Raw genomic sequence first — 27,023 nt, forward strand, 5'->3', positions numbered from 1 at the left:
GCTTCAAATAAGTTTGTTTATTTATTTATTTTTAATTTCAGTTAACATTTATTTAATTTCAAGTAATTTTTTTTTATGGTTTTAGTTAACTATTATAACCCTGATACTTTATTGAATATGTGTCAAATACTGGTCTTTCCTCCTGACTATGAATTAAATGGGAATTAAATGAAATACAGCTTATTGTGTAACCAAATACGAATTATATAATGCGTGACTTTTAAATTATAAACAAGCTCGAAATACATTGGGACTCTTATTTTGAAATGTCTGCTGCACCTCTGTTGCAGTTGCAGGAGCTCGTTCAAGTTCAGGAGATAAAAAATGCATTGTTACAACTGTCTAAAACATATTACTATATAATCATCGTAAAGTAAATTATTCATTATTCATCAGCATTAGTTCATATACAATTGCCTGCCATAAATGTGCGCTATTCATTGATTCTGAACCGCTGGAGCGCTGGATTGGGGATGCGTGAGCCGTGTTTTCCAGCAGTTAGATTAGCACGGTCAAATCAAATGTGCGCATCTGTTACACAGGACAGTACTGTTACACAGTAAGTTTTCGTCATAGTTTTAGTCATCCAACACTAGTTTTTATTTAGTTATCGCCTCGTTTTTGTCAGTGAAAAAAGGTCGTTGACGAAAATTATGACGAAAATTATTCGTCAACGAAATTAACACTGTATGTATCATCTTTTTATTCTTTTAATTTAATTTTAATTATTTTTATAACTGTTTTAATTCAAACTTTTTTTTATTTTTGTTTAGTACTTTCTGGTTGTGAGAGTTGGGAAGAAAGACGGTACACACTCAGGTGAGTGTGGAACACCGGGTCCTTGGAAGGGCAGGAGGTCACTTGGAAGCCGGGCTGCTATAGTGTGTCTCACAAACAGAAAATCTCTGACTCTTCTGTTCAGACAGGGGAGCCCCAAATTTAGTATTGTTATTTTCTTTCTTATACATGGTATAAAATTTTGCCAGTATGCCGGGGTTACACCCCTACTCTTTTTCTGAAGAACATCCTGGGATTTTTAATGACCACAGAGTCAGGATCTCGGTTTAACGTCTCATCCGAAGGACGGTGCTTGTTACAGTCTAGTGTCCCCATCACTATACTGGGCTGTTAAGACCTACACAGACCACAGGGTGAGCGCCCCCTGCTGGCCTCACTAATAGCTCTACCAGCAGCTACCTAGTTCCCCTTCGAGGGAACTCGCACTGCGTCGTCGAGTGACGACACTCTGGGGAACGCCCACAGCGTTACGCATCTGAAGTATGAATGAAATCAAGCCAATCTGATTGGTGGTGCGTCGTGACGTAGTAGATGACGGCATACCCGGAAGATACAAAAAGGAAGCTGATGCAAACACACACTAGCTTTTTTGCTCTTCAGCGAAGCGCTATATGTGAAATTGTCTGTCTATTTGGTGTTGTTTTGTCACAAAATATTCCCTCCAAGATGGCTAGTGAGCAACAGTTCACAAGGTGTGTGCACCCGTGTCCGCGATTCATTTCGGGCACGGACACACACCTTTTGTGTGTACAATGCCTGGGCGTGCAGCACGCTAGGGCGGCTCTCGAGGGAGCCGCCTGTAGCGAGTGTGAAAAGCTGCCGCTCAGGGTGTTGCGCTCACGGCTGGCTGTGTTCAGTGAGACCGGCCAAGCCCGCGAGCCCCAGGGTTCTGGGCCCGCTGTTGCTGAGGCACGGCGGCGCCGTAGATCATGGGGCTCGCAGCGGGACCTCGTGACAGGATATGGGACTGCTCAGGCACTTTCCCTATCCTTGTCCGAGGACTCCGATGTTCTCCCGGCCCGTGCGGAAGCCCGCGATGCGGCTTCTTCCCGCGGGGTGGAGAACCCGACGTTTCAGCTGTCTGGCTCCGAGGAGTCGGATGTGCTGAGCGTCGAGGCGAGTGCAGTGGAGCCTCAGCCATCGCTTCACGCACCCGCTCCAGAGGAGCTAGTGGAGGTTTTGACCCGCGCCGTGGCCAAGTTAAACATCCATTGGCCACAGGAAGAACCGGAAATCCAGCCGCCCAGTAAACTGGATGAACGGTTCTTCAGGCGCAAGCCTCAACCTCCACGCCGGGGTCTGCCTTTTTTCCCGGACCTACACAATGAGTTGTGTAGGTCCTGGGATAAACCCTATTCGGCCAGACTCACCAGCCCTCCAGTACTCGACTTTGGTAACGTACTGGGGGCGGCCGAACAGGGTTATGGGACACTGCCGAGGGTAGAGGAGGCTCTCGCGAGCTACCTCTCTCCCGAGGCCGCTTCGTCCCTGAAGACCCCGGTATTGCCCTCCAAACCAGCGCGCGATACATCAGCGCTGGTAGGGAGGGCATATATGGCGGCTGGGCCACTATGGCGGTGTTGCAGGCCTACCAGGCCGACCTCCTCAAGGAGCTCGACGAGGGCGGGGGCCCGTCTCCGGACGATGTCCTCGAACTAAGGAAGGCCACCGATTTGTCTCTCCGCATCGCCAAGGAGATGGCCCGTTCCATCGGCCGCTCCATGGCGGGTATGGTGTGTGTGGAGAGACATTTATGGTTAAACCTGTCGGGGATGAAGGAGAGAGAGAAACACTTTCTCCTAGATTCCCCGGTCTCGCCTTCTGGGCTTTTCGGCGGCGCGGTTAACACCGTCGTCGAGAGGTTCCAGGAGGTGAGAAAGCAGGCGGCGGCCTTCCAGCAGTATCTCCCTCGTCGATCCAGCTCCTCGGGGAAGGCTGTTTCAAAGGGACAGCCTCGGCCGTCTACTAGCTCCTCGCACCGGCAGGTGCAGAAAGAGAGCGTCGCTTCTCGTGCCCCTCCTGAGGGAGCTTGGCAAAAGAGGCGGCGCTCTCGTGGCAAACCTTCCGAGCCTAAGGTCGATCTGAGGACCGTCCTTCAGGCGAAGAAGGCTGCCACTAAGCGGTCCTAGCTGCGGCTGGATCGCTGAGAGCTGCCCCCCTCGGGACGGAACGACCGAGGTCGTCTTCCCCACGGAGCTCTCGGGAGATCAGTGCTGTGTTCCCGCCGTCACAGACGCTTCGGGCCTCACTGATCTCCCGCAAACGTGTGCACCCACCGAAAATCGTTCCCGACTTCTCCCTGCCGGAACGAGGCTCGGTTGACACCCGAGGCCTGCCTCGAGAGGCTGGTTCCCTTAGTAGATTATCTTGGCGCATGGACATGCCTTCCGAGTGTATCTACATGGGTCCTGCAGACTGTAGAGCTGGGTTACAGACTACAGTTCGGTTCTCCTCCCCCGAAGTTCAACGGGGTGGTCTAGACTGTGGTCGGCCCAGAGCAGGTTCGGGTTATGGAACAAGAAGTACAGGCCCTGTTAGCCAAGGAAGCCATAGAGCGGGTTCCGTTGGCGAACAGGGACTCCGGGTTCTACAGCCGGTACTTTATAGTTCCCAAGAAGGATGGTGGGTTGCGTCCGATAATAGATCTCAGGCTCCTGAATCGGTCTCTGAGGAGATTCAGGATCAGGATGCTCACAATTCCAGCCATCGTGAGTCAGATCCAGTCCGAGGACTGGTTCGTCTCGATAGATCTAAAGGACGCATACTTCCATATTTCCATCCTTCCAACCCACAGGAAGTTCCTGCGATTCGCTTTCGGGGGCGAAGCGTACCAATATCGGGTTCTTCCCTTCGGCCTGGCACTCTCCCCTCGCACCTTCACCAAGTGTATGGATGCAGCACTGGCTCCGCTGAGACTCCAGGGCATCCGTATACTAAATTACATCGACGACTGGCTCATACTGGCCAGATCGCGCGAGATGTCGTTGGGCTGAGACTCAACACGAAGAAAAGCGTGTTGACGCCCTCCCAGAGGACCACATTCCTGGGAGTCGTATGGGATTCCACGTCGATGCGGGCACGTATGTCTCCCGCGCGTGGAATCCATACTGGCGACGGTCTCCAGAGTGAAGCCAGGCCGCAGCCTCACTGTGAAGCAGTTCCAGAGACTGCTGGGGCTCATGGCAGCAGCGTCCAACGTGATACCTTTTGGCCTGCTGCATATGAGACCCCTACAGTGGGGGCTGAGGGCCAAGGGGTTTTCCCCGAGGGGAAATCCGTTTCGTATGATCAGGGTAACGCGCAGATGCCTTCGTTCCCTCGTCATATGGCGGAAACCTTGGTTCCTGTCCCAGGGGCCAGTGCTGGGAGCATCATGTTGCCGTAAAGCCGTTTCAACAGATGCCTCCCTCACTGGTTGGGGCGCGGTCATGGAAGGCCGCTTTGCGAGAGGTCTGTGGGAGACCCGGCATTCTTCATGGCACATCAACTGCCTGGAGATGCTGGCGGTCTACAAAGCTCTGAGGAGCTTTTACCCGGACCTCCGCGGCCACCATGCCCTGATACGCTCAGACAACACTTTGGTTGTCGCGTATCTCAATCACCAAGGGGGTTTGAGGTCGCGCCCTCTATGCAGACTGGCGCATCAAATCCTCCTGTGGTCCCAGGGGAAGTTATCGTCCCTCAGGGCGATGCACATTCCCGGGGACCAAAATCAGGGAGCAGACATCCTGTCGAGGCAGGGGCTGAGGCCCGGGGAGTGGCGACTCCACCCAGAGGTGGTGGAGGCCATGTGCGAGAGATTCGGCCCAGTGGAAGTGGACTTGTTCGCGTCTCGAGAGACGTCCCACTGTCCACTGTGGTTCTCTCTCAGGCATCCAGCCCCGTTGGGACTGGACGCCATGATGCAGACGTGGCCGAGGCTGCGTCTGTACGCATTTCCCCCGATCGCTCTGCTCCCGGGAGTTCTGGAGCGGGTCCGCCGGGAGGGCATCAGCCTGCTCTTAGTAGCACCTCGGTGGCCCACTCGAGTATGGTTCTCGGACATCATAGCTCTGCTAGACGGCTCTCCGTGGCAGGTTCCTCTGAGGAGGGATCTGCTCTCTCAGGCAGGGGGCACAATATTTCACCCCCGGCCAGAGTTGTGGAGCCTCTGGGTCTGGCCCCTGAGGGGGCTCGGTACCTTACTCAGCTCCAGGGCTCCTTCTACCAGGAGACTGTACAGCCTCAAGTGGAATGTATTTTCCACTTGGTGTAGAGAGCGTGAGGTGGATCCAGTTAACTGCCCAGTGGCTTCAGTGCCTCCAAGATCGCTTCTCCGCTGGTCTTACCCCGTCCACCCTGAAGGTGTACGTGGCTGCCCTTGGGGCTTTCCACGCACCTCTAGGTGATGGACCTTTGGGGAAGCACCACCTGGTTGTACAGTTCCTCCGTGGGGCTCTGAGGATGAGGCCGGTAGCTCGCTCCAGAGTCCCAACCTGGGACCTGGCGGTGGTTCTGGAAGGGCTGGCTGAGGCCCCCTTCGAGCCACTGGAGCTGGCTGAGCCCAAGAACCTGACCCTGAAGGTGGCCTTTCTCCTCGCCATTACCTCTCTGAGGAGAGTAGGAGATCTCCAGGCCTTGGCGGTCACGCCAACCTGCCTGGAGTTTGCCCCCGGCGGAGTAAGGGCCATCCTTCACCCTAGACCGGGTTACATTCCCAAGGTTCCATCTCAGGGAGCCCGGTCTCTGGTTCTTCAGGCTTTCCATCCCCCTCCCCACCTGACGGCGGAAGAGGGGAGACTTCATCTGCTCTGCCCGGTCAGAGCTCTGAGTATTTATCTAGAGAAGTCTTCCCATTGGAGGAGGTCAGACCAGTTGTTGGTGTGCTTTGGCTCACCCAAGAAGGGGCTGCCTGCGTCAACTCAGACGATCAGTAACTGGATCGTCCAGGCTATAGCCACGGCCTATAGGGTGTGCAATTTGCCTTCACCCATGGCCGTGAGGGCCCATTCCACCAGGAGCATGGCTTCATCAGTGGCCCTCCTTTCCGGCGTCTCGCTTCAAGAGGTATGCGAGGCGGCCGGGTGGGCCACCCCGCACACCTTCATACGTTTTTACAGTCTGCACCTCCCGGTGACGCCTGGTGCTCGAGTTCTTGCGTCCTGAGTGTGCCTGGGTTTCCAGCTTCACACAGGGACGTGGGGGTGATTTGGTGTGGCCTAGTGGGTATTAACGTTCCCCAGAGTGTCGTCACTCGACGACGCAGTGCGAGTTCCCTCGAAGGGGAACGTCTCGGGTTATGACTATAACCCTTGTTCCCCGAGAAGGGAACGAGACACTGCGTCTCGTCGCCACACCTATCATGGCTAGAGCGCTTGCTTCATCGCAAAAGAGCTAGTGTGTGTTTGCATCAGCTTCCTTTTTGTATCTTCCGGGTATGCCGTCATCCACTACGTCACGACGCACCACCAATCAGATTGGCTTGATTTCATTCATACTTCAGATGCGTAACGCTGTGGGCGTTCCCCAGAGTGTCGTCACTCGACGACGCAGTGCGAGTTCCCTCGAAGGGGACAAGGGTTATAGTCATAACCCGAGACGTTTTCCCAGGAGGTCTCCCATCCAGGTACTGACCAGACTCAGCCCTGCTTAGCTTCAGTGGGAAACCAGTCTTGGGCTACAGGGTGATATGGCTGCTGGCTAAAACGCTTTTTTGTTTTTAGGCAGTTGAATATAACTTTACAAAGCCCACTACAAACATTACTGCCACTCATCAATGGCAGCTGTCACATTTGCTAGGTGACAAAAACAGTCCTCCAATCCTTTGAAGGATGCAGCCTCTGAATTGGGACGCATCCTTCAGTGTGCATTAGCACTCTCACAAGTACCTAAACAATTGAACATCTTTTATAAGGAACCTAGGAAGAATTTAGAAACAGAGAAATTGGGATTTTATGACTTAAATGCTCACTCATAATCTTTTTTTCCTTGTCAGTTAGTTTCTTGTCAGCCTGCAGAATGGCTTCAGAATCCACAGACTTCTGCTTCAGAAACTCCTCTAGGACCTCTACAGCCTATTGACATACAAATACATACAGGAAAACAATTATGACGATAATGATGAAAGAGTTCATGTTCCTGTGATGTCTGATATGGGCACAACCTTGACTTCTTTATTGGCCTGGCTGTTATATTTCTTCACAATGTCCTCCAGATACTTGCAGAAGAGATCATAGCCGCCGGATTTAGCATAGAAACCCTGTTTGAGTTTTTTTGTTATTGGTGCCGAGAGGGATGAAAGGAGATCCTCACATCGTCTCTTTGAAGCTTGCCCGTTTTGGCACAGGTATCCATCAAAGAGTTTATTAATGTTTTCCTAAAATCATAAGATGTGGCATGACAGTAGTAGTTCTCAGTTTTATAATGAATCAGAGGACAGGGACATAAACTTCAACATATTTTCATGTCACTAAACCCTAGGGAGGGGCAGCAAAATAATCACATTGATTACTAGATATGCAATATGTACTCAGAAACAACAAAAGGCCAGAAGAGAGATTCAGTGTTTAGTTGGTTGACAATCATTCATCCTAAATTAACTGAAACTGGAAATCTGTGAAGAGATCCGGTCTACCTCTAGAGATTTCAGGTACTTCCCGTCAGTGTCCCCGAAGGAACGGTTCATGAAGGTTTGTGTTGCTGTGCTGCGGAGACATTGGTGTTCTGAAGACACTTCCTTCAGTTCCATAGGGAAGGAGTCCTTTAGCTTCTCCATTCCACTCTGGTAAACCTCAAGCCCTTCCTTCACTGCAGACTCATTCTCAATCATTGACATGGCGATCACAGCGTTCTCCAGACATGGCACAGCCCCGCTGGAGATGGTGTCCACGTACATTTTTGCCAACTGACCCAGAACTTCAGAGAAGGAAAGCATTCAAACACTATAATACGGAAAATGTATTGAACAACAATCTGTAAGTACATGCCAACTCTTTATATTTAAATCACCTCTGCCAGTGACTGTGATTCCATCTTTCAGCTTCTTCACATTGCTGTCATGAAAGACAAACTTGCAGAAATTGTCTGTGACCTTCAGAAACTCAAAGGAAAGGTCAGCAGGATTTAAGCTGTCCAGACCAGACAATTTTTCTGGGGCAGTTGGAAACGGAAAAATGAAGCACATCCTGGAAGGGAAGAATTTTTTGATGCACTCCCTGGGAAAGTTGTACTCCATCACATTTCTTGAAGTGCCTAGAAAAGATTAGATAATTCTCTAGCTGCTCTCAATTGTATTGTAGAGGAGTAAAGAAAAGCATGCTTGTTCTATGTTTAGAGTGGAGCTGGTTGAACTACTGGATAGAATTGTGACAAGTTTGTAGTCTAGAAATAGTAAGCTTGAATACCAAAATAATTCACCACAGTAATGATTTGATCACATGTTGTGAAACCAAAAATATTACCTTAATAAATTATAAATTTTAAAATAGTACTACAACAGATCTGTTGACAAACCTGAGAAGTCAAGTCTGAGAAGCTAGTCACAAGAACCCATTGTTATAGTGATTAGGAGGACTCTTAAAATAAACTTTTGCAGTATTTTTTACTTACCATGTTTCAGCTTCAGGGCAAACTCTAGGTACTCATTCACTGTTGCATCTTTGCCGTCGATCTTTAGCTCCAGTGTGAAGTCCCTCACAGCCCAGATGAAACTAGGGAAGAACTTCACAAACTCACTTGAATCGTCGGCATCCTCATCTGATGATTTGACCTTAATGCACTCAGTTAGTTCAGTAATGTATCTGACAGTTTGTTCAGGCATGAACACAAAGCGACAAAAAAAAAATTTACATAGTAGGGGTGTGAATCGTCACTGGTCTCACGATTCAATTCGATTACGATTATCATGTCAACAATTTGATTTGATATCACGATGTATTGCATCCTCAATTTTCAATATTATTGCACATGGCTGCATTTTTGTCAATGAATACAAGCAGTCAGATATATGAAAAAAAACCTCACCTAATGCTGTAAACATACAGAGTGCCCTGTCAGCTGGTATCATGGGGGTCACTAGTTACTTCTGCCCAGCCCCACTAATAAAATGTGTGATTAACTCCGTGATTAGAAGACTAATTCATGATTGCATCATTCCACTTTATGAAACCGGCAGCAGGTTGTGGCTTCACCCTGTATTTTAGTCTGCGTAAATCAGCACGCGCTTCTTCAATCCACAACAGCACCGAGTAGAGCGCACGTCAGAAGCAGAGGACAAGGTGTGTGCGTTCATCTGAGCCTCATTGGTCTGTCACCACTCGTCAATGTCAAAATATTTGAGATAACCAATTAAATCAAAGTAGGCGGGCTTAGGTGGGATAATATGCAAGTATAGCTAAATAGTACATATTTGACAGCTGCTTTTGGTCAGAAATGTTAAACGAATTACAAAAATTACAATTGAAAATTGGCCTATGTAACGTGATTCATGTAATGTAATAATAGAATTCAAATGGGTCTGATATGTTTTGTTGTCTGCGCTGACTCGCGTATGTGATCCGCTCTGTGCTCTTGTGTCTGGACCGGAGCAGACTGTGTGTGTGTCAATCGGCTAAACTTTTGTAAGAATGTAAAGAACAAGGCCAGATTGTCTGGATGAGGAACAAAGACTGTCTGAAAAAAATGAAAGAGATTAACATCTGAATCCACTCATGCAATTATCTCTCTCATCTGAGACAACGTCCCACTGAGTGAGTCAACTGAGAATGGCTTCATTTGCATGTATTTACCTTGTCCCAAACTTCCCCCAAACTCCTGATCCCCTCTCCTGGGATATCACCAAATCCAATAGATTTGGGTATATTTCAATGTAATTTCTCACTATACAATATTATATGTGTTTGGTATCGTTTGAAATGTCTCAGTGCGAATGGTACAATAATCTCATAATCACAGAAGTATACAAGAAGTTAATAAGAATGTTTAGAGCTTAGAGGTATTTTACTAATGATGGTGGGTGTGGCTGTTGGAGCCATTTGGTTTCCTTTCAATCGAGCCAAATGGGAATTCGACTCAATTTAAATTCCCTTTGTTTTCATGTATTTCCATTTGAAACAGTTTTCGTTCTGGTCTGAGTTATTTAAAGCAATGTAGTAATGAGTTCGGGGCGCTTACTGTAATGAGTTCGACCCGACACTCTGCGTTGCGTAATATTCAGTCAGGTATCGATATCTTATTCTTTGCTACAGAGTATTTGATGTTATGTACAAATTATCTTTGAATTGATTATGTAATTGGCATTATACATTTACCTCACTGTTAATAAAATTGTTACATTTTGATCCTTTCTGAATTACTCTGTAATTATTAACTATCTCCAGAACGGAACAATATAATTGCAACAAAGGGTTAAAGGTCCCATGGCATGAAATTTTCATTTTATGAGGTATTTCAACATTAATATGAGTTCCCCTAGCCTGAATATTGTTCCCAAGTGGATAGAAATGTTGATCGGTGTAAAACCGAGTTCTGGCTGTCTTTCTCTGCCTTTGAGAAAATGACAGGCCAGACGAGCCAATCCTGAAGTCTCCTGGTTTGACGTCCAAGCAGGAACGGTTCCCTCCCTTTCCTCCGCCCAGAGAATCTGGCACGCCCATGCAAACGCTCGAGAGATCATGGGTTGTGAACGAGTGAACGCTGGCAGTTTCTCAGTGTTTGGATGTACAAATGAAAACAGAATTCTTTTTCAGTTCCTTCTGATCTGTGATTTCTTATGTGTAGCTAATTATTTATTATTCGTGCACACACTGCGGCTTCTCTCTCTCCCGACAGAACGGTGTTTTCGTGTTTTCTATCTTGTGAGTCAGTGTTTTTGTACGTCCTCGTCGTGTCTATCTGTTCTTAAATGTGCATACAGTCGGGAGTTTCTGCTTAACATCGGCAGAGCCACATCTTGAGAGATAAATCTCACGCACGCCGAAGCTCGGCCTTCAACATCCCCAACCCCCAGTACTGCATCTGGCCCACAGCGGAGGCACCAAACGCGGCGTGAGATTAAGCAGAAGGGGGGTAAGCGTGAGCATATCCGGCTAGGCTAGCCAGCTTTCCCCACAATAAACTGGATTACATTCGATTACTGCTGTTGTGTCTTTGTCAGCGCTGTGTAAGTTCCTCAATGCGCGTCACTGACGCTTTTCATATGATTGGAACATATCTAGAAATAATGCTTTAATCAAACTTACTAACTCGTTTATCTCGCTGTAATGGTACATTGCATGTGTTACAAAGTTGGTAGAATAATGATGAAGACGGACTCGGCGTGACTGGGACTCGTGTTTATTCAGAACTCTCAGATACAAACACAATAAACTCGCGCTGACTGACAGAGCTCTCACAACTCAGTAGTTACTATAAATAACTTTGTTAGCAATCGCTCCGTCTCCGTGATGTCCTGGTACATTAGTGATGTCCGGTTCGCGAACGAATCATTCTTTTGAATCGGTTCTTTTTAGTGAACCGAACCAGTTCACCAAATCGGACTGAATCGTTCTAAACGGTTCGCGTCTCGAGTCAGCGCTGATCCATAATTTACTAAAGTTACTAACTTTCTGACATGAGTGACAGCCCCTCCGACTAGAAATAAACTAATAACCTGAAGTATATTCTAGTAACTACAACAGTTCACCCTGAACTGAGACATGCTAAGAGAACTGATGAGAAGTGAACTCAGGTCCATCCGTCTCTCTGGCAGCAGCTCGTGCGTCGTAGACCTCGTCAAACCACGCCCCCTCCGCTCATTTCAAATGCAAATATGTCAGCCAATCACAACAAACATTAAGAAAGCTGTTTTCATCATATTAGGCATAAGATTAATAATCAATGTGAATAGATCCTTTCAGATCGGTAAAGCCACTGTTATCTCCTAATTGCTGCGGCGATGCGCATGAAACTAACATGAAACCAGACCTCATTTGCCTCAACTGAAAGCATATTTACACTGTCTGAATCATTTCCTATCCCCTATGTAGTGCACTATGTGCCATTTATCATGTAGAAAATAGTAAATGTGTGAACAAGTGAGCGATTTCAGCCGCAGCTTCAGCGTCTATTTAGGGGCGGGACGCTTCAGATTCTAGAGAGCATTTGATTGGACAGAAGATGTGATGAGAAGCTGAAGTCCGCGGTGATGTCATAAAAAATCTGTGATCAATTTTAGTGGATGTGAAAGACTGTATGTTTTGAATGCTTATATCCCCTAAATGCGAATTTTGTCATTGTTTTGGAACACACCAGCTTATTCATAACCTTAAAGCTAACCTATTCATACTAAAAGCTAAAAATTCTCAGCTTTAAAAGGGGTAGAGACAGGGCAAGATAAGTAGACTGAGAGAAAAAGAAAGAGTGATGGAGATGAGGAGAGAGCAGGAATTGACAAATAGTCTACTGCCCTCTGACATGGTTTTAAAGAAAGCTATTTTTTATCCCTTTTTTGGCCTTCAAACATCTTGAAATGAACATTTATAGATCAGAGAAATAGAATGTTCTCAGGGGAGCCCCCGAACCCCCTGACAACCTCAAATGTATGACCTGTGTGCTTATAAAGACCGGCTTACGGCCCTGTATTAGACATAGTGTACATATATATATACGCATTAATGTGTACATATTGTGAATGAACATCCTGGTAGCCTTCAGTAAATAAGGGCTGGCTAGCATGTTATCTTAGCGCAGCATCAAAATACAGATTAAACAGATTAACACCATGATTTTGCATTACACTCACTTTCTAACATCAGTCGAGTGTTTGAAATAACCTGTGATCTCAAGTGGCTTATCACAGAACGAGGCAGAACAAATATTATTTTATAGTATTCTGCACAGTGATAAAGGCTATGTCGATTAGCATTGCATTTTAAATGTACATTATTCTTATGAAAATCATGTTTCATGGACTAGCGATCTCTAGATGCCTTTGTCCATATAAGAAGATTTTTGACTTTGAGTCTCCCTTGTGGATTTCTGTACAAGGGAATCCTCCGTCTTCCAGTATGAATGAAACAGACATTAGATTAGAGTGTTTGGCACTCCATAATGCTCACATCGCCTTATTTTGGGAAACAATGTAATAAATTTGATGTAAACGAGAATTTGACCGCAGAGACAGTAGGTATCTGCAAATGGTCAGAAGGATACTGCAGCTCCTCTACAGCCCTGTTGTCAATCGTCCCTCGACTGTTGTAGACCAGAGTGCTGCTCAGTAACACAGCCAGACAGAAGATGTTGGTGTCATGCTTTGAGTCTCCCTGTGAGGTAGAAAGACAATCATGGACAGGGGTCCATTTTTTAATGATCAGCCTCGCCCAATACGTTTTTTCTGTTTGGACAATAAATGTCATAAGCTCATGAGTTCCCATTCTCGATATTAATTTGTTTACTCATTTTACTTGTTTGTGTATTTGTAGCCAGTGTTAATTTCATTAATGAAGACGATGACGAAAAATATTCGTCAATGCCCACTTTTTCTGTGACTAAAACGAGACATTGACAAGCTAAACTAATATCTGATGATAAAGACTATGACGAAACGTATGCTTATTCTTTGTTTACTAGACGAGACGGGACTAGAATGTTATTTGAGGAATATTGTACATTAAAAATACATGATGTCTTCTTCCTATGCTGTCTCAAAAATGTTTGTCCGTCTCTCAGGCAGCCGCAGCGGTAGCTGACGTCACAAGTACGGGTAGTCTAGGCTACCAAAACGCGAACTAGCAAGCTCGCGGCAACAATGGGTTTATTCAGCACCTACGGAAGCATTTCTGTTATATGTTATCTGAAGGGAAAACATTGCAAGTGTCACAGAACACGGAGAGAAGCCCTGTGGCTATTAGGATTAGGTACCGAACACTTTTAAGGGCACAGACCGAATTACGTCTGTACAATTTTTTCACATTTAATCAATCGGTACCAAATTTTGGTACCTGAGAAGTTGCGAACGCACCTGGTGATATAGACTAGTGTCTGTGAATAGTAAACAGCAAGAAGACTGTCTATACAGTCTTACGATTCCTGCATGTCTCTGTGAATGAATGATGCTGAAACGCAGTTTATTTACCTCTCTCTCTCTCACACACACACACACACACACACACACACACACACACACACACACACACAGAGAGAGAATTGCGTGTGACGGTCGCGTTTTAACATCTCATAAGAGGACATGTCAGTCAATTAATTTGCATTATACCATTTCATTTGAGAAAAAATACCATCATATCATAAACACACAAACTCAAAGGTATTCACGGCAACCCGTCAAAATAAAAGTTTGGTTTATTTGTACAGTAGAATTGAGATGCGTCTCAGTGTAATAATAATACTAACACTAATGTAATAATAATAAATGATCAAAACTTTATTTTTTAAAGTAATATATCACAATTTTTCTTCTATAAATTTCAGAAAGCTTTGTGCACATGGCTCTACCTATCAGCTTCTAAAACCCCTGGCCCAAGACCTTCTTGCTGTGCCTGCATCTCAGGCATTTGCTGAGAGAGTTTGTTTTACTTGATTCTTGAACTATAATACAATTTTTATCTATCCTTCATGTATGATCCTACCTCGCACAGCATATAGGCTATCTAACTAAGGAAAAGGAATATGTAGCATTGCACAAGTGCTACTACTAAGATTGCAATGTCAATACAGTCTGTTACCTAGATTTAAATTTCTCATACGACCAATTTAATTGGTCTAAATAGAGAAAAATTATCATGACCATTTTTGTCTAAAGACTATATATAAAAAAGCTACCAAAATTAATGTTGGTAACAGGCAGTTTGACTAAAAGTAAACTTGACAAAAATGGAATGACTTTTCGTAGACTAAAACTAGACTAAAACTATGAAAGACAAAATAACTAAAATGTGACTAAGACTAATAAGCATTTTCATCTGAAGACGAAGAATGGCTGTCAAAATTAACACTGTTTGTAGCCTTTATAGTGTGCAAATTGGATACGGACAGGTGTTCAGCTGTCACTCAACACACACAAGCAAAACACTTTAAATAAAGACCAGGTAATGCTAAATTTACAGAACTGATGTGATGAATTTGATGAAAATGACAGTGAAAAAAAACATGTATATGGTGAATGTGTGTAACCCCCTTTCAACGTATTTTGCTGAAATGTTCCACTAAACATCAAAGAGAATTGTTTAGCACTGTGTTCATTTACTCGCAAACAGTTCATCATAACAGTGTTTTCAGTGTCTCAGAGCAACTAAACACAGTAAATGCTGTTGCCCAATTTATTAAATGAGAAGTGGAAAAAAAAGAGAAGCTTTAAGGTCTTTTGTGGTTTTCTTGAGAAATTAGTTGCTAATCTTCAAAATGTTGTACATACAGTAGGTAGTCAACCAAAATGCCTATTACTGTGCTTAATGTTCCAGCTATTTGACTACTTGCTGGCACTGTAGCATATACATATTATATACTTATTGTAGTAATTAACTGGGTAATAACCAGGTTCTAGTCCTGAACCTACCCCTAAACCTAATCTTAACCCATGTAGTTACCTTAAAGTACTCAGTACTTTCTTGGTAAGTACACTGGGAGTATTGAAAGTGCATGTACTGTAAAATAAAGTGCAACCGACTACTTTTACAGTGCATTTACTTTTTTACTGTACTGTACTAGTATTTTAGATTATTACACATGAGAGTTCATTATGAAATTTTAATTCGAATAGTATTGTTAAATTTAATAAACCAATAGAAAATGTGGATTACTCTGAATAGGAATGCGTTATATAGCCTAGTTCCCTTTCGAACGGTCAGTCGTACTGCGTCAAGGACGCTAGGGGTTAACTCCTGTTCCCCGCTTTCACTGAAAGCTTATAAAATCATGCAGTGCTACAGCACAGCCATAGCAGTGAAGAGGGCTCTCGCACGCTATTGGCTGGCCAGTGGAAACTGCATGAACCAATGGCAGAACGGCGTAACCAATCAGTGCTGAGCCCGCGAAGCTGAGCGCAGAACCCGCCTATATGGGCGGGGCAACTGCCTATAAAAGACGCTCGTAATGCCATATATTCAGATTTTTCTCCTTCAGTGACGGTCTACTCACCTCATTGATCCCTCCTCGAAAGCTTCACCTTGCTGAGAACAGCGAGCCAGCAGCAGAACAGCGAGCTACCCAGCCCGGCCTTCCTGAGAGACAGTCAGCGGCCTGATATCAGCGCGATCCCGCGAGCTGTTGCGCCGTCTCCTCTGCGCTCTCCGGCACTTGGTGTATCCTTTTTTTCTGACATTAACTCGAAAAAGAGCAGACAACATTTTAATGTCGAGCCACCTCTGTGGCACGTGCAGCTTGGAACTGTACAAGGAGGACGGCCATGATGAGTGTGTACTGTACTGTCTGGGCAGAGCCCATGCGGATGCAGCTCTCACCGGGTCAGGCTGCTCTCACTGCGAGAGCATGCCCATTTCCTCCCTCCGCTCGCGGATAGCATTCTTCTCAGAGTGCGACCCCGCCCCTCTCGCTCTCCCGTTCCCTTTCCCGTCCGAGCCTCGGCGGAAAAAGTGGCGAAGCCAGAGGGCTGAGTATTCTGAGGCCAGTGAACTCACGTCGTCCCAGTGCCTGCGTGTCTCGCTTTCGCCTCTCTCCGGTGATGTTCTCTCGAACAGACCTGCACCCTCCGCTCGACGACGAGGGACAGGTTTCTTACGGTGTGTCTGATGATGACACGCAGGAGCGTCACGATGACCCAGGGCTGGTGTTGACGCCGAACTCACCCACGTCCTCACAAAAGCCGTCGGCGAGCTGGGCCTTGCCAGAAGAGCTTGCACGCAGCCGTTTGGATGAATGGTTCCTGCCGGGGCGTCAACAGGCCCCTCGTCAGTGAGCTGCGGCATACTCCCCAGAAGTTCATCAAGAACTGGCAAAGTCATGGCGTGCGCCCTACTCTGCGCGCCTCTGCTCATCCACTTCGCACGCGCTCTCCTCGATTGACGGCGCTGACGAAAAGGGATATGAGAAGCTTCCCCCACTTGAAGAGGCTGTGGCCGCACACCCTGGGCCCTTGGTCAAAACCCCACCTCTACGAGACAGGGGTGGACTTGGGGACGGTCTCAAGACGAATGGTGGTAACCATGGACGCCTCCAACACGGCTTGGGGCGCTCTGTTTGAGGGCAAACCGGCCTTCGGCTCGGGGTCGAGTGCACAGTCACGGGTGCACATTAACTGCCTAGAAATGCTGGCGGTGGTGCTAGGCCTCAATACCTTCCTACCTCGTCTTTCGGGTCATCATGTCTTAGTCCGCACGGAGAACACGACAGTGGTTTCAGTCTGCTCAGGTCGAGACGACTCAGCCAGCTGGTTAGAAGTCTCCTCCTATGGGCAGAGGGCAACCTGCGCTCGCTGAGAGCGGTGCATGTGATGGGCAAAATGAACCAGGGAGCAGACATGCTCTCCAGGGGCCTCGTGACCCCAGGGGAATGGACCCTCCATCCCCAGACGGTTCAAATAATATGGGAAGTTTTCGGGAGGGCTGAGGTCGACCTCTTCGCCTCCGAAGACAACGCTCATTGCCAAATATATTTTTATTAAGAGTGAAAAATATATTTTTTCCATGGCCCAACCACTTGCTTTATGCCTTCCCTCCAGTTCCGCTCCATCCCCAAGTCTTGAAGAGGATCAGGAAGAGCGACCACACAGGCTTGTAAGTGGCCCCACTCTGGCGGACCCAGTTTTGGTTCCCCGAGCTGGTCCAGCTGCTATCAGCAGCCCCATGGCCAATTCCGCTGAGGAAAGACCTCCTTTCTCAAGCGAACAGGACAATCTGGCACCCCCACCCCAAACTGTGGGCGCTGCACGTATGGCCACTCAAAGGGCGCTCAGTGACCTCCCAGCGAACGTCCTGAGCACCATGAGTGAAGCTAGAGCCCCGTCGACCAGGCGCCTCTATGCTCTTAAATGGTCTGTGTTTTCTGATTGGTGTTCAACCAGAAGCCAGGAACCATTATCATGAGATGTATCAGAGATACTCGTTTTTCTGCAAGAGCTGTTGGATGCGGGAAGAGCCCCATCCACACTCAAAGTCTATGTGGCAGCTATTGCCGCTTTTCACGCGCCAATAGCTGGTCAATCAGTAGGTAGAAACGACATGATTGTGCGTTTCTTAAGGGGAGCCGGAAGGCTGAATCCCCCCAGGCCTCCTATGGTGCCCTCCTGGGACCTCTCTCTAGTCCTACGAGCACTTAAAGAGCCTCCTTTCGAGCCGTTGCAGACGACCGAATTAAAGCCACTCACGTTTAACCCTCTGGAGTCTGAGCTCTTTTTGGGCCCTTTAGAAGTTTTGACATGCTCTGACATTTGTGTTTTTTTCAGTTGCTTATAAACACATTAATGGCTAAAGTGTAATTACACTGTATTCAGCACAAACTGGGCTACCATAATATGTGAGCAACATGTATGTACATGCTTGTATTTTTGAGAGAAAAATGTTTATGCACGGATTTTGAAAAAACAAAAACATTTGTTTTAAAATGAAGGCCTCAAAACACACAATAGATATCTGTTCCCAAGACTTTTGACTCCATCTTGTATTTTCATTGAGTCTACTCATTCACATAAAACAATACACTGATTTAAAATTTGTAAGACAGTTTCTCTTCTCAAAGCCAATATGCGAGGAGGCGTGATAGCTAATGAATAATAATGAGATAACAAAGGACTCGCATTAATGAGCTGCATAATGAATGAGCTTCAGTTAAGTCTGTGACAGAGAGCAACAGGGCAAAGGAAAAATATTTTTTTGTAGTTTATTATATTTGGAATGTAATCAACAAAGGCCTATTATATTTTAAATGATCAGAAGATTTGACTACACTGCAAAAAATGCTCTTCTTATTTGGTATTTTTTCTTGTTTCCAGTCCAAATATTTAAAATTCTTAAATCAAGATTTGCTTCATAAAGGTAGACCAGATAACTTAAAGCAATCTATATTCTCTGCCACAACAATATATGCTTTATTAAACTATATTTTATGATTTATTACACCAATTTATTAAAACACAACAATTTGCTAATGAGATTAAAACCATGTTTTTACTCCAAACTTACTTTTGGCTTTGGATCAAAAAATCAGACAGAGAATATATATTTCACAATATTCTGCATAATTATAAAAGCTCGAGTAGCATTGCATTATAAATATAATCTATTATGAAAACACCCAACATGGCATAAATAACACAGATAAGCCATATATTGGCTTATAAAATATAAAAAACTCTTCATACTGGCAGCCGGAGGGCGCTCCGTGCACATGTAGTCCATATATAGCATGCATGAAGAAGATAGAAGATGCTATATATGGACTACATGTGCACGGAGCGCCCTCCGGCTGCCAGTATGAAGTATGAAGAGTTTTTTATGAATGAGAGCAGCTGATGCTCGTATTACTATCTTTAGAAGGTACCGACGGTTTTCATATTCATAACTCCTGACACATATTAACAAATTACGGTCACTATATGTCTTTGAGAATAAAACAGAGGTCAAAAATGGAAGCTTGAGTCTTAGATCTTTTAAATGATGTATAGTTTGTCAGGGTAATTACTTACATCTGACAGTAATTTTGAGCTAATTTAAACAAAGAAAGCTTCAGTGCGCCTCGTTGCACGATGTGTTTGTTTGAGCTGATGTGTGTGTGGGCGTCGCCTCAGTATTTGAATCTCAATAGAGCGCACGCTTCGAGGGCGTGGTCGCATTAACGTATAATGAGCCGCTCAGGAACGACTAACATCGATCTGCTTTCAAACGGATTACATAAACACAGAATATTTGTTTTTGATTTGGTTTACTGTGTTTAAAACCTGACATTTCAGCGTTTCTTTAGACTTATGGCTCATGTTTGTGAGAAAAGTATTCAATAAGCTAGAGGTCATTTTCTGAAGACTATCTGAATGAACGTCTTTGACAGGCTGCAGATCGCGCATCATGTTTAATTTCTTTATTTTGCAAAAAGCACAACAATTTGTTTTTATTGTGACTGTACTAAAAAAAAAAGAAGAAACTTAACAGATTATAATGATGTATAACACTTGCCTGAATGATAAAAAATGACAGAGTTATTTGAGTCTCTTTGACACTGATAAGAAAAAAGCAAGCCAATCACGCCGGTGTGATTGCCGACTCAAGAGGGTTAAGACTGCCCTGCTATTAGCACTAGCGTCAGTTAAACGTGTGGGTGACATACAAGCGCTCTCCGTGAACGCTTCCTGTCTGGAGTTTGGCCCAGGTGACTCCGAAGTCATCCTCAAACCAAGACATGGGTATGTGCCCAAAGTGTTTTCAACACCGTTTAGAGCACAAGTGGATACCCTCTCTGCCCTTCCCCCTGAGGAGGACGAGAGACAATTTCACCTGCTTTGCCCGGTCAGGGCACTCGTGTTGAGCGATCCCCCCACTTCAGACAGTCGGAGCAGGTTTTTGTGAGCTTTGGTGGCTGCATGAAAGGCCGTCCAGTCACCAAACAAATCCTATCCAGATGGCTGGTTGGTGCTATTGCGTTGGCGTATGATTCTATGGGCCTACAATGCCCCATAGGTATCAAGGCGCACTCCACAAGGGGCATGGCCTCTTCCTGGGCATGGTCCAGTGGGGTTTCTATCGATGATATCTGTAGAGCTGCAGGTTGGTCCTCACCATCTACATTTACCAGATTTTATAACCTGGAGGTCCCTGCTCTGCAGGCAGAAATCCTTGGGGTATGAATAAGAGGGTGGATGGCCTCTATGAGCCCGCTCCTCGCTAAGTGACATTCGGAGCCTTGTGTCCTGATGCTCCAGTGTTTTTTTTCCCCCTCCAGTGTATAGCTGGTGAGCCCAGTTTGCAAGAGGATATATCAAGATATGTCAATAAATCTGGTCTGGGGCCCTTCTTTCCAGCGCTTCAGCATGAGGGAGTATATATCGTTATGCTATCATAAGCACGGCAGGATTTTATAGGTTCCCCTAGCGTCTTCGACGTAGAACAACTGACCGTTCGAAAGGGAACATACTCGGTTACGTATGTAACCTTGGTTCCCTGAGATAAGGGAATGAGTACTGCATAAGACTGCCATGCTATGATGCTACCATCTGGCGACCGTCGCTTCCGTCGGCATTACGAGCGTCTTTTATAGGCAGATGCCCCGCCTATATTGGCGGGTTCTGCGCTCAGCTTCGCGGGCTCAGCACCGATTGGTTCGCGCAGTTACGCCGTTCTGCCATTGGTTCATGCAGTTCCCACTGGCCAGCCAATAGCGTGCGAGAGCCCTCTTCACTGCTATGGCTGTGCAGTAGCACTGTGTGCTTTTATAAGCTTTCAGTGAAATCGGGGAACAGGAGTTAACCCCTAGCGTCTTTGACGCAGTACTCGTTCCCTTATCTCAGGGAACCAAGGTTACATATATACGTAACCGAGTACGTTTTCTAACACATTGAATTATTTACTTTGTCAATTTTGTTACCAAATAATTTAAAAATGAGATGTTTGAAACTTTAATTATTAACTTATGTATTTCAACAGGTCACACATGCACACATATTTAGGAAAACACAGTTTTTACATTCCCTGCCTGGTTGCCTCCTATTTAAACATCAAGCTGTACTGCAGTTTTTTATATGAATATGGTTCTCTTCTTTGAAAGTAAAAGTATTCTTGAACTCAAAACTGCTTGTGACATTTGATGCCAGTTGTGTTTTTGTAGTTTACTTGTTACTTCACCTTGTTCACGTCTCCAAGTCCCTCAGTGTCCAGCAGTACCAGAGTGGTTCCTGCTTTAGTGGGGTGGGGCACACACCACATCCAGATGCCCTTCGTCTTGGACTCGACTGTGCTACCCAATGCAAACCCTGATAATGCCACATCAAAAACCTGCATGATGTTTCTCCTAAGCTTTTGGATGCTATCAGTGCTCTCTGTGGGGTCTAACCTGTTTGTTTTTCTGCGAGGCGGTTCATCAGGTAGGACTTCCCAGTGCGATAGAGACCCACCACGGCCACCACCACCACTGGCTGCTGGATCTGCTGCAGGATCTGTAGCGCTGACTGCTGCACACACAGCTTCCCATCTGACTCCGTGTCAATCAAGCAGATTGGTTTGTCCATGGTCACTGGAAATGGAGCTGTTAAACAGATATACACATTTTAAACCTTTTAATTAAAGGATTAGTTCACTTCAAAATGAAAATTTCCTGATAACTTACTCACCCCCATCTCATCCAAGATGTTCATGTCTTTCTTGCTTCAGTCGAAAAGAAATTACGTTTTTTGTGGAAGACATTCCAGGATTTTTCTCCACATTATAGACTTCTATGGCAACCAAAATGTTGAAGGTCCATATCAATGCAGTTTCAAAGTGCTTTGAATGGCTTCAGAGGCTCTGCACAATCCCAGATGAGGAATAGAGTCTTATCTAGTGAAACCAACGTCATTTTCAAAAAATAGAAAAAATGTCTATACTTTTTAACCTAAATTGCTCATTTTGCACTGCTCTGCGGCTCGCCACGGATTGCGTAATCACGCCAGAAAGGTCACGCTACACGTAGGCAGAAGTGCCGCCCCATGTTTACAAAGCGCACATGCGGAGACTAAAACAAATGTCCTTTAGCTATAAAAAGGTAAAGCGAAGATGTCTGACGATTTTCACGTTGAAGATGGAGTGCTATTTGGTAAAGGGCGTTTCTATTAGTCCTCGCACGTTCGCTTGGGGCGGTACTTCCGCCTACGTCTTGCATGACCTTTCCAATGTGATTACGCAATCCATGGGGAGCCGCAGAGCAGCACAAGATGAGCAATTTAGGTTAAACGGTATATACATTTTTTTGCTAGATAAGACCCTATTCATCGTCTGAGATTATCGTGCAGAGCCTCTGAAGCCCTTTGAAACTGCATTGATTTGGACATTCAACATTTTGGTTGTCTATCATGTGGAGAAAAATCCTGGAATGTTTTCCTCAAAAAAACTTATTTTCAAATGAAGAAAGAAAGACACAAACAACTTGGATGAGATGGAGGTGAGTAAAATATCAGGAAATTTTCATTTTGAAGTGAGCTAATCCTTTAACTGCAGCATACTAGAAGTGAAAAGTTAAAGGTTTATTTCATCCAAGAATGAAAATTCTGTCTCTAATCACTCCCCCGAACTTTTTGATGAAATCTGTGAGCTTTCTGTACTCTATAATGACAGCCACGCAACTACCACTTTAACGCTTAAAGAGATCATAAAGAGATCATAAAACGTCTCGGTTACGTATGTAACCCTCGTTCCCTGAGGAGGGAACGGAGACGTACGTTAGTGACTAACGAATGGGGGTTTCGCTTAGAAGCCAATCATCTTCGAGAATTCAACAGCGCCCAATGGCAGTGCCAATGCCATGGGCATGCGGAATTTGCATACGTAACTCCGCCCCACCTCGTGGGTATATAAGGAAGTACGCTGGCAACATCGCATTATGTTACTGCTGCAGGAGCCAAGACTGAACTCCGCGTTCCAGGCAGCACAGCTGACGTGGCAAAGGAAACGTACGTCTCCGTTCCCTCCTCCGGGAACGAGGGTTACATACGTAACCGAGACGTTCCATTTCGTTCAGTCACTACGACGTACGTTAGTGACTAACGAATGGGGGTTCCAATACAACAACGCCACTCAGCTGTCATCCAGTGCCCTGCGTAAGTGTGAGTACCCTGTCGTAAGACTAGTACGGACGAAGGACTCCCACTTATCACAGGATTACCAAGGTACACTGGGAAGCATATCCCAGTGAGGGAATGCCAAGATGCCTACCGTAGGGAGGGCTTAAGAACACACATATGACCCGCTAAGGGCTGCATATGGAAGATCTCTAGGGTACCAGCCGAAGGTGGATTTTTAACCCTAGGGGAGGCAGGGACTTGCCAAGGGAAAGACACCTGCTCGCTGAGGAGGCTTACGGTGAAAATACTCGTGTGGGGGTCGCCAGAGGGGAACCATGCACACGGAGCACCTGGCCGGACATGAGGGTCTGGACTCGAAAGGGCAGACTGAACTGATGTCGGCGTGAGCAGTGCTGGAGGAGCTCAGGGCTCTCGGGGAGCTCACCTGAGGGAAAATATCGCACGTATCCAGTCCTTGGAGTGGAATGGCGAGCAAGCGAAGACACCTGAGCCTGGCCCATTACCGGCCACCCGTAGGGGCGAGTACATAGTCGGACACTGGCTCCACTCGGAGATTGTAGAATCTGGCGAATGTGTTGGGTGTCGCCCAGCCTGCAGCTCTGCAGATGTCTGTTAGCGAGGCGCCATGCGCTAGAGCCCAAGAGGAGGCCACACTCCGGGTGGAGTGTGCCCTCACACCAAGGGGACATGGTCGACCTTGCTGCTGGTAAGCCAAAACAATGGTGTCCACTATCCAGTGAGACAACCTCTGCTTTGAGAGAGCACTTCCCTTCCGCTCTCCACCATAACAGACAAAGAGCTGGTCTGAGGTCCTGAAACATTGCGTACTGTCTACATAGGCGCGGAGAGCGCGTACTGGACAGAGCAATGCCAAGGCTGGGTCTGCCTCCTCCAAAGGCAGCGCTTGCAGGTTCACCACCTGATCTCGGAACGGAGTGGTGGGAACCTTGGGCACATATCCGGGCCGGGGTCTCAGGATCACGTGAGAGTTAGCCGGCCCGAACTCAAGGCACGCTTCGTCAACCGAAAATGCTTGCAGGTCCCCGACCCTCTTAAGCGAGGCCAATGCGGTCAGCAGAGCCGTCTTCATAGACAAGAACTTAATCTCAGCCGACCGCAAAGGCTCAAAGGGAGGCCTCTGCAGAGCACTTAAGACTACTGAGAGGTCCCAAGAGGGAACGAGAGGAGAGCGAGGAGGATTCAGTCTCCTGGCCCCCCCTCAGGAACCTGATGATCAGGTCGTGCTGACTTACCTTTTTGTCTCCCAGGAGATCGTGGTAGGCAGATATTGTGGCCACATACACTTTAAGGGTGGAAGGAGACAGCCTTCGCTCCACCCCCTCCTGGAGAAACGATAGCACGGACCCGATCGGGCATTTCCAGGGGTCTTCTTGGCGGGAAGAACACCATGTGACGAAGAGGTTCCACTTCAACGCATAGAGACGTCGCGTAGACTCAGCTCTAGCGGAAGTGATGGTAGCGACCACCGCAGGTGGAAGACTACTCAAACCTGCCGCGTCCCGTCCAGAAGCCACACGTGGAGCTTCCAGAACGCTGGACGCGGGTGCCAAAAGGTGCCCCGTCTCTGAGTGAGGAGGTCCGGTCTCAGAGGAATAGGCCAGGGAGGGGCTGTCGCAAGGAGTATAAGTACTGGGAACCAGGTCTGGCCGTGCCAATACGGGGCGACCAACATGACCTGCTCCTTGTCCTCCCTGATCTTGCACAGTACCCGTGCAAGAAGGCTCACTGGGGGAAACGCATACTTGTGTAGCCCTGGCGGCCAGCTGTGCGCCAGTGCATCCGTGCCAAGGGTGCCCTTGGTCAGGGAATAATACAGGGAGCAATGGGAAGAGTCCTGGGAGGCAAAAAGATCTACCTGTGCGTCGCCGAACCGTTCCCATATCAGCTGGACCGTCTGGGGGTGGAGTCTCCACTCTCCGGGGAGAGGCTGAATCCGTGAGAGCTCGTCGGCTGCACGGTTCAGGTCTCCCGGGATGTGGACAGCACGAAGGGACCTCAGGCGCTTCTGACTCCACAAGACGAGATGGCGGGCGAGTTGAGACATACGGCGGGAGCGTAGACCGCCCTGGTGGTTGATGTACGCTACTATGGCCGTGTTGTCTGTCCTGACTAGTACATGTTGACCCCTCAGCAACGCTCGGAAGCGGTGCAGGGCGAACCGTACTGCCAGTAACTCGAGGCAATTGACATGCAGAAGGCGCTGGGGTCCTATCCAGGAGCCCGCGGCTGCTTGTCCATTGCACATGGCACCCCAGCCCGTGGATGATGCATCTGTTGATACAACAACATGCCTGGAAACTCCTTCTAAGGACACTACGGTCCGTAGAAAGCTGAGGTTCGACCACGGGGTGAGTGTCTGTAAGCAGGCCCGAGTCACTCGTACCCGGAGCGTGCCAGACCGCCATGCCCATCTCGGGACTCGATCGCGTAGCCAGTGCTGAAGCGGTCTCATATGAAGCAATCCGAGCGGCGTCACCGCGGCTGCAGATGCCATATGCCCCAGGAGCCTCTGAAATAGTTTCAGTGGAACCGCACTCTTGCCCTCGATTTGACGAAGGGAAGTCAGCAGAGACTGCGCGCGCTCGCTCGAAAGCTGCGCGCACATGGCGACCGAGTCGATATCCATACCGAGAAAAGAGATCCTCTGCGCGGGGCAAAGTTTGCTCTTCTCCCAGTTGACCCGAAGGCCCAGACGGGCTAGGTGATGGAGCACCAAATCTCTGTGTCCGCAAACCTGCTCTCGAGAGTGACCCAGTATGAGCCAGTCGGCGAGGTAGTTCAGGATGCGAACCCCGTGCTGCCGAAGGGGCGCAAGGGCTGCCTCGGCAATCTTCGTAAAGACGCGAGGGGACAGAGATAGCCCGAATGGTAGAACTGCGTACTGATATGCCCGCCCCTCGAAAGCAAACCGTAGGAACGGTCTGTGTCGAGGTAGAATGGAGACATGGAAGTAGGCGTCCTTCAGGTCGATCGCTGCAAACCAATCGTCTGGACGAACGCATTCGAAAAGGCATTTCGCTGTCAACATCTTGAACGGAAACCGGTGAAGGTAACGGTTCAAGACGCGCAGGTCCAGGATCGGTCGTAGCCCACCGGTCTTTTTGGGTACAATGAAGTACGGGCTGTAAAACCCGGAATTCATCTCGGCTGGAGGGACAGGTTCGATCGCACCCTTCGCCAGTAGGGTGGCAATCTCCGCTCGCATGACGGGGGCATTGGCCCCGATCATAGTGGAACGGACTCCCCGGAAGCAGGGAGGAACCTGCGCGAACTGAATCGCGTAGCCGCGCCTGACGGTCCGCGCGACCCAGCGGGACAGCCCTGGAAGCTGAAGCCAGACATCCAGAAACTGCACCAGCGGGGTCATACGGAGTACAGACATACCCGGTGTGGGCTTGCAGCGATGCAGCGTCACCGGCCCGGACATGGGAGGCTGAGGGGCGTCCCGGTGCGGGGGCACGGTTGACTGCTGCGTCCTGACAGAGGAGACCAGGGAAGGACGCACGTTCCACTGGGG

General features: G+C 47.3%; 1 protein-coding gene across 1 annotated transcript in view; it reads right to left on the bottom strand.

Moving 5' to 3' along the window:
* LOC307126318 (guanylate-binding protein 4-like) overlaps positions 1-21,937 on the bottom strand; it is a gene marked incomplete at both ends in the record, with an annotated part of 37,078 nt that extends 15,141 nt beyond the window's left edge. The window contains 8 exons of the mRNA XM_079816782.1: positions 6,749-6,851; positions 6,941-7,153; positions 7,412-7,692; positions 7,786-8,028; positions 8,386-8,576; positions 12,967-13,076; positions 21,555-21,682; positions 21,763-21,937. Of these exons, the coding sequence (XP_079672908.1) occupies positions 6,749-6,851; positions 6,941-7,153; positions 7,412-7,692; positions 7,786-8,028; positions 8,386-8,576; positions 12,967-13,076; positions 21,555-21,682; positions 21,763-21,937 (1,444 nt within the window). The remainder of the gene's footprint in view (positions 1-6,748; positions 6,852-6,940; positions 7,154-7,411; positions 7,693-7,785; positions 8,029-8,385; positions 8,577-12,966; positions 13,077-21,554; positions 21,683-21,762) is intronic.
* Positions 21,938-27,023: the final 5,086 nt, after the last annotated feature.

This window comes from Gobio gobio, assembly GCF_949357685.1.
Source record: "Gobio gobio genome assembly, chromosome: 5".
Lineage (NCBI taxonomy): Eukaryota > Metazoa > Chordata > Actinopteri > Cypriniformes > Gobionidae > Gobio > Gobio gobio.